The sequence below is a fragment of the Propithecus coquereli genome, unplaced genomic scaffold (assembly GCF_000956105.1).
Source record: "Propithecus coquereli isolate 6110/MARCELLA unplaced genomic scaffold, Pcoq_1.0 Scaffold358, whole genome shotgun sequence".
Classification (NCBI taxonomy): Eukaryota; Metazoa; Chordata; class Mammalia; order Primates; family Indriidae; genus Propithecus; species Propithecus coquereli.
In genome coordinates this window covers 950,258-958,080 of record NW_012149263.1, presented here as the reverse complement: position 1 = coordinate 958,080, position 7,823 = coordinate 950,258, and the positions used below count along the sequence as shown (strand labels likewise).

The following is a 7,823-nucleotide window of genomic DNA, read 5'->3' as shown; positions in this document are numbered from 1 at the left end:
GTTACAGGCACGGGAAACTGAGGCTCGTGGAGGGTAAGTTGCCATGATCACACGGCTGGAGGGCAGGAGAAGCTAGCTCTGCCCTGTGCCACTCGTGATCCACCTGTCTCTATCCAACCCTCCCTCCAGTCCCCTGCCCCAAGCCATCAGTTAAGATGATTCCCACAGCCAGGCGTGTGGCATGCCAAAGGTCTCTTCACCCCTTGCTCACTGTGGACCCAGCACTGGGTTTCAGAGAGACAGATGTGGGTTCCACCTAGACCAGAGATTCTTCCTCTAAGCCCATTTCCTCTTCTGTAAAACAGGGGTCCAAGCGGCCTCAACCTGCATGGGCTGTTGTGGGGTCCTGCCGGGGGTCAGGACCTTGCATCTAAATGCGGAGACCCCAGGGGCCAGGCCCGGGGTCTTCCCCTCAGGCGCGTAAATCTTTATTTGTCTCCACCTCGTGAAGTCACTGTGAGAATAAAATTCGCATCAGATCTTGGCACAGAGCTTGGTACATATTTGGTGCTCACTACACGAGTTACTAGTTTTCCTCTCAATGTTTATGTAGTAAGTGTAGCATTTACTGAATACTTACTCTGTGCCAGGTCCTGTTATAAGCAGCCACATTTATTAACTCCTTGAACTCACAGTAGCAGTTCTCAGAGTGGGGTCCCCAGATGGCATCATCAACATCACTTGGGAACTTGTTAGAAAGGCAGAATCTCAGCCCTGCCCCTGCAGATCAGAAATTCTTGGGGGTGGGGGCAGCTGTCTGTGTTATAAGAAACCCTCCAGGAGATTCTGATGCAGCTAAAGTTTGAGAGCCACTCGCTCCTAACAACCCCGAGAGACAGGCGCTGTAATTACACCCATGGTACAGAAAAGAAAACTGAACTCAAAGAGGTTGACCTGCTCCAGACTGCAGAGGCAGGATTTGAACCCAGGCCGCCAGCGTCTGTCCTGAGAGCTCCAGCTCTGGACTCTGATGACGCAAAGCCTGTGTGAGATGCTGAGGAATTGCCAGATCGTTTCGGTGCCTGTGGCCCCCGTCCCCACCGTGGCGGGATCCGAGTACAGCGGGAGGCCCCACCCACTCCCAGGCACGGCCACAGCGATTTCCAACCCTTTATTGGGGCTCTGCCGGCCCCAGATAAATATAATACATTAAACCCAGAGCTGAGGGAATCGTGCACCCCAGGAGGTGCCCCCCCCACAACCCCAGCCGGGCAAAATAAGTTAGTGGGGGGCCTGCCGAGGGCCAGGCCAGCTCCCTGGTCTAAAGTGCATCTCAGTCCTGTGGTCCCGTCTGCACGGTCCCTGGTCGGGCCGCCGGGAGGGGCGGGCGGAGGTGCCGGGCGCTCACACCGTGCCAGCAGTGGCCGCCGTGGCTGTGTGTGTCTGTCCATTTGAGAGGACGGCTGCAGGGCCAGGCGTCCTCAGGAGAAGCTGTCCTCCGGCCGGGGCGGGGCATCGAAGGGAGGGTCCGAGACGGTGATGCCTTGATGCAGCTTCTCCAGGGAGAACTTCATCTGGAGGGAGGGAGGGGGGGCAGGGTGAGGGGTGAGGCTCACGCCCCTGTCCCCCGCAAGGGTCACTCGGTGAGAAGAGCAGAGTCACACTGCACCCGGTTTAACTTCTCAGAGGCAGCAGAGGAAGGGACTTCATGCGCACCTGGGACGCAGACGCCCTGGGTTCAAATCCCAGCTCTGCCGCTCTCTGGGTAACCCTGGGCCAATCACTTAACCGTCCTGGGCCCCAGTCCCCCATCCGAAACATGGGTCAGAAACGTATCTGCGTCACGGGATCGTGGCAGGGGTCTGATGAACACAGAGTGCTCGGTGCACGTCGGCTGTCACGATTACCGCCGCCGGGACCTACTGTGCGCCTGGTGCCCGGCGCACACTCAGGACAGCACACACGCAGGCAGAGCTGTGTGCCCAGCACTGTTCCGAGGGTTGCGCACTTCATCCTCACGACAGTCCTTCGGGTGCCGCAAGGTAGCATCCCACGGGCAGAGGAGGAGGCACAGTCACACCCAGGGTCACACGCCGGGATTTGAACCTGGTCGTCTGCACAGATGCTGCCCCCGAACTACCCGGGATGTCTGGGTCAACCCCTTTTGGAGATGAGACCCCAATATCCTTTGGAGAACGCCTGGCTCTCAGACCACGTGACCCCTTAGTCACCCCAAAAGGGGGCAAGGGGTATGGGGACACCAAGCCTGGCCTTCCCTGTGGCTGTCAGCCCGGAGCTGCAGGTGGCCCCGCGGTCATCCACGCACACAGGATGCCCCAAAAGTAAAGCCAACGCTGGAACGGGCAGAGTCGAGACAGCGCAAGAGACTGACTCCTGCCGCTCTTCCGGGGCCAGACCTGGCCGTGCCCGAAGCGAGACGCCTTGGACTTGTTTCCAGCATGTGAGCCGGTGAACTCTCTCCTCCACCCTGCGGATCCCCCGGCGCCCCGGCGAGGTGGGACTCTGGGAAACAGCCCCGCACCCCTGCCCCTGCCCCCCCGCACCCCTGCGCAGCCCTGCACCCCTGCCCTGCCCCCCGCCCCCCTGCGCAGCCCGCACCCCTGCCCTGCCCCCCGCACCCCTGCGTGGCCCCGCATCCCTGCGCAGCCCTGCATCCCCGCCCCGCCCCGCCAGCCCCCCCACCTCGTCCAGGAGCTCCACAGAAGCGCGCAGGATCTGCCGCCACTTGCGCACCTCGACGCTGTGGAACTGCTTCTGCAGGGCCAGGATCTCGGCCCACTCCGCGGCCGTCTGGGGGAACTTGCTGCGGGAGGCAGGGCTCCGGTGGGGCCTCGGCCTCCCCCGACCTGCCCGAGCCCCCAGCCCCTCGGCCGCCCCACTCACCCCTTGGCCAGGGCCAGGCTGTGCCAGGACTCGAAGGAGTGGGCCGTCCTCTCCAGGGACCAGAGGCGGTAGAAGAGGAGGACGTTGAGGGCGATGAGGATGATGAGGCTGGGGACAGGGGTCAGGGGTCAGGAGTCCTGGGGTACACGTGCTCCCACAAGTCGGGCACTGAGCTCTGAACCCCCCGCACAACTACACCCTGAAGGGGTACCATGACTACCCCTTTCTCAGAGGAGGAAACGGAGGCTCAGAGAGGGTGACAGACATGCCTAGGGTCACACAGCCCACAGCAGAAAGTCAGGGTTCAAACCCAGGCCCTGGACCACCAGGCCAGGCCACCTCTCTGGGAGAGGCGCGGCACGGGGCAGGGAGGAGAGGCTGCAGCAGGGGTGGGGCTGGGGAGGGGAGAGCAGGTGGAGGACGCAGGACCCTACCTCACACAGATCCTGCCGCGGCAATGAGGGGAGACACAGAGATGAGCCGCCCAGCCTGCCCTGGCCGCCCTGCCCCTCCTCGCCCTGCCCAGCTTGCCATACACCCTCTCCCGGGACCGGCGCTGGGCCGCTGAGGCCCCAAGAGGCGGAGCGTGCGGCGGACCGACCCTCACCTCCCGGGGTCTGCTGGGAGCCCGGGACCTCGTTTCCGGAAGCCCTCCCTGCCCTCGCATAGCCCCCCGGCTCTGCTCCTGCAGTGGGGCAGGCCTCTCCGTGACAAACTGAGCATCTCCACTGTGTAAGGGGCTCTGCCGGCCACACCCCAAACATCGTCTGGTCCCATCCTTGCAGGGAGATGAGCCCACGCTCCCACTTAAGCAGAGAGACCCAGAGAGGCCAAGCGCTTGTCCAAAGTCACACAGCGAGGACGCAGAGCCAGGCCTGTCTGACCCAAAGCCTGGCCCTGCTCCGTTACTCACACAACGCTGATGAGCACCAGGGCGCTGGGGATGCCTGCCCCCAGGCCCTGGTCCGAGGACGAGTCCGAGAAGTGGGAGCCCAGGGCGCCTGCAGGAGAGAGGTGAGGTCAGACAGCCCGTCCCGGGCGCCCCGTCGCCGGCCCCAGCTCCCCCGCCCCCCCGACCGGGACGCACCTGAGGTGTGCACGCCAGCCCGGGCGCAGGGGTCAGGGTCTGGGTGCTGGGGCCCGTCACCGTGACCCCTCCAGCTCAGGGGCCGCTTCCGCCGCCGCAGGCCTGACAGCAGCCCTCGGGCGTCCTTCCCGCCTTCCTCCAGGGACAGCTTCTCCGCCTTGGCGAGCTCTCGCTCTGGGGAAGGAGGAGCGGGCTCCGGATGTCTGCGCCCAGCCGGGCCACCACCCACCCCGCCCCGGCCGGCCTTCTGTCCCCTACCCAGGTGGTGGAAATAATCCTCGATGCCGCTCCACGAGTTCTTCTCGATGAGCGACTTCACGAGGCTCCACGGCTGCTTTCGGTAACGGATCTCGGAGGACACTCTGGGGTCGGGAGGACAGGAAAAGGGACAGGGTCTGACTGCAGCCCTGGCCCCCCGACCCCAGGCAGGTTCCTTCCTTCCCCGCATTCAGAGAGGGCCTAGGGGCTTCCCTGGACCCCCCACCGGCCCCACGTGCTGGCCAGCTCAGCCCTCGGCCCCTTCCCGTTCCACGCCCCTCCCTGGCAGCTCTCCACTGCCTGAGCACCGTGTCCACTCGCGCACCCCAACTCCACACGGGGCTCTCAGGGACAGCGCAGCCCAGTCCTCGCCCAAGCCCGCCCCCCGCACCCTCTCCAGCCCGGGCAGGGACAGCTCAGTTCTTCCAGTGGCTCAGGCCAGACACCTCGGGGCTCCTCTCTTTCCCTCACCCCTGCACCCGTCTCTCAGCAAACCCTGTCGGCTCCGCCTCTAAAATCCCTCCAGAATCTAAACTCTTCTCCCCTCCACTGCCCCCAGCCTGGCCCGGCCTCCATCCCTTCCTGCCTGGACACCCCAGCAGCCTCCTCCCTGGTCTCCTGCTCTGTCCCTGTCCCCGCAGTCTGCTCCCCCTCTGCAGCCAGAGGGAGCCTGAGAACATCTGAGTCAGGTCAGGGCCCCCCTGGCTCTGAGCCCTGCCCGAGCTGCACCTGGCTCCAGGTAACAGCAAAGTCCTCACCTGGACCCACAAGGCCTTATAAGCCCTGGTTCACCTCCGTGACCTCACCGCCCACTCTTCCCACACTCACTCCACTCCAGCTGTCCCACAACACAGCTGCCTCAGGGCCTTTGCACTGGCTATGCCAAACAAATTCTGTCACCTCTTCAGGTTCTTGGTGAGAAATTCCTTTCTCAGCGGCCCCTTCCCTGACCAGCGTCTTGAGTGTAAGACTCCCCACTGCCCCCCAACTCTTCACCCCACCGTGCTTTTCTCCACAGCCCTTATCCCTAGGGAACGTTCTGCAGATTTCCATAATTATTTTTTTATTGTCCAATCCCCCACTAGAATGTGAGCTCCCTGAGAGAGGGAATTTTGTCTGGTTTTGCTGTATCCTGGTGTCTTTGCACCCTCTGCAGATGGGAGGAGTTGTCCCCAGGGTCACCCTCTGTCTGCCCTCTACTATCCTGAGCACAGGGGTTCAGGGACCCAACACTTCTGTCCCTCTGCCAGTGTGGGAGCCAACGTTCTGCCGTTGATTTGGGGGTGGGGCAGGGACCCTGGGCGCCGCTCACCGGAGCCGGGCCTTGTTCCGAGCAATGCCCAGGATGCAGTAGCGGTGGGCCGTGTAGAAGTAGTCCTGGTAGGGGATGCCCTGCGTCAGCACCTCGGAGTCCACCACGCACCCGCCGGCCTGCGGGCCGCGCTGGAACAGCGTCTGCAGAGACAGGGAGGAGGAGGTCAGGCCCCGCCCCCCGCCGTGCCACCTGCCCGGCCGCCCACCTGGCTCACCTGCGTCTCCACCACGGAGGCGCTCTTGGGGCCCAGTGGGTTGTTGATGGGAATGGTGTACGTCAGCACCCGACGCTGGTGGCACTTGCTGTCTCCGCTCCAGGGGCTCAAGGTCACGTCTGGGGGAGGGAGGAGCAGAATGAGGAGACCACGCTCCCGTCCTGTGCCCACGGGCTGGGGGTTTCTATTCTCTGGGGACCCATCACCCCCACCTTCCTTCCAGGAGCCTCTAACTTCAGAGGCTGGTGATACTTACAGCTGGGACCCTTCTCCTCGGGACATTTCTCACCCCACCAGGGCCACCTCATCCACTCCTCCAGCCTCAGTTTCCCCCTCTGCACCAGTCCTGGCTTCTCCCCTGAGCTTCAGACCCGCAATCTTCTGCACGCCTTCCCCTGGCAGTGGCCTGGATCCCGCATACCCTCCGGGCCCCACACTGGCCTCAGCATCTCCCCAAAACCGGCTACTCCTCTCAGGTCCCCAACTCAGGGCTGGCCCCTGTGTCCTCCAGGCTCCCACCGGAGCCCTGGGCCTTGCCCTGGACGTGCCCACGCTGGGTCTGCCAGCTGCACTGTCTGTTCACCAGCTCTCCCGAGCACGGCTCCTGCTCAGCCCATCCCCGCCGGCCCCTGAGCACTGGCCTCAGTCTCCACACCTGGTCCAGGGATATCTTATTAAATCCAAGCCTGACTCTATCCCTTATCTGCCTAGAATACTCTATGGCTCCCCAGGGCCCCCCAGGACTGAATTCCTCAGCCTGATGTGCCAGTCCCTCTAGGATATAAGCATAGTTTTGGGGGACTTATATCCCCCCAACACAAGGCTTATTCTTACTGATCCTGCAAGGGGCTCTATATGGTTAGTTTTCAGCAAAACAGAAAAAAGAAATAAAGAAAAACTATAATACCGTCTGACTACTCCCTCCCCTACTTGAATCTCTTTCTTGGCCTCCCAAGCTCTTCAGCTGGTCCCTCCTACAGCCTGGGGCCATCCACCCTTCAGCCACACCTGGTGCAGGGGCCTCTCCTCTCATACCTGGCTGCAGTGGCCCAGCCCAGCAGGATTTCCCCAGGGTCCGCCTCCAGCCCCAGGGCCTTTGCAGTGCGATGCCCGCCTCCTGGGTTCCTCTGCCCCCACCCACTCCTCCCACCTTCCTCAGTTCCTCCTTCAGGCCCAGGTTTTGATTTCCTGGCAGCCTTCCCCGATACTCCTCAGATTACAGACACCTTCGGACTCGCAGCCCCACCCTTAACTCACGCCACACCTGTGATGTGTGGTATTTATTCGTGTATTTGTTTCCTGTGTTTCCCACTAGAGTCTGGGCACTGGGGACGGGAGTTCATCTCCCCTGGCCTCTCAGGGGCCTCCAAGCCCCGCACAGCCCTGACAAAGTAGACACTAAATGCGTCACCATTAACTTGCAATTATTAAATCCCTACTGTATGCTACTGCTCTAGGTACTTTTGTAGTGTTAATGCACTTAATTCTCACGAGAACCAACAAGGCAGGTAGTTAACACACCCCCATTATACAGAAGAAGAAACTAAGGCACAAAGAGTCTCAGAGCCCTGCCCAGCTAGTAAGAGACAGAACCACTTCTGTGTCACAGCTGCTGCTTTTATCCGCCCCACCCTGCCACACCACCCGGCAGGGCCTGCCTGTCTCGGGGCTCACCCTGCCTCCCCCCTCCCCTGCACCGGGGTGTCCCTGGCGTCTCCTCCATGCGCCCCCCGACCTGTGAACTTGCACTGCTGCAGGAAGCTCTGGAGGAAGGGCGAGTCCGAGAAGAGCATCTGCTGGAGCCGCTCAGCACCCACGTGGAAGACAGAGTTGATGAGGAGACGCCCAGAGAGATCAGGGAGCAGGGCGGCCAGGTCAGCTGGGAGAGAGAAGGGCTGGGTGACGGCAGCCCCCACACCTCCCTCCCTCTGGGGGGCGCTCCTCCCCACGTGGGGTGGATGGGCAGAGTGGACACTGACACGGAGCCCTCCTCACCCCACCCTCTGCCAGAGCCACATTGATTGGTTCAGGGGTGTGTGGGTGTGACCAGGCCAGGTCAATCGGTCACAGTGATTGGTTCAGGAGACAGACCAATCAGCCACATT

At 62.3% G+C, this 7,823-nt stretch overlaps 1 protein-coding gene across 2 annotated transcripts in view; it reads right to left on the bottom strand.

Moving 5' to 3' along the window:
- Positions 1-1,096: 1,096 nt before the first annotated feature.
- The window catches only part of GRAMD1A (GRAM domain containing 1A), a 21,564-nt gene continuing 14,837 nt past the window's right edge, over positions 1,097-7,823 (bottom strand). For both annotated transcript variants that reach the window (XM_012651578.1, XM_012651579.1), the window contains exons 11-19: positions 7,454-7,597; positions 5,719-5,837; positions 5,502-5,644; positions 4,190-4,293; positions 3,932-4,105; positions 3,758-3,845; positions 2,845-2,952; positions 2,644-2,764; positions 1,097-1,514 (exon numbers count right to left, since the gene is read on the bottom strand). In XM_012651578.1, the coding sequence (XP_012507032.1) occupies positions 1,422-1,514; positions 2,644-2,764; positions 2,845-2,952; positions 3,758-3,845; positions 3,932-4,105; positions 4,190-4,293; positions 5,502-5,644; positions 5,719-5,837; positions 7,454-7,597 (1,094 nt within the window). In that variant the 3' untranslated portion in view covers positions 1,097-1,421. The remainder of the gene's footprint in view (positions 1,515-2,643; positions 2,765-2,844; positions 2,953-3,757; positions 3,846-3,931; positions 4,106-4,189; positions 4,294-5,501; positions 5,645-5,718; positions 5,838-7,453; positions 7,598-7,823) is intronic.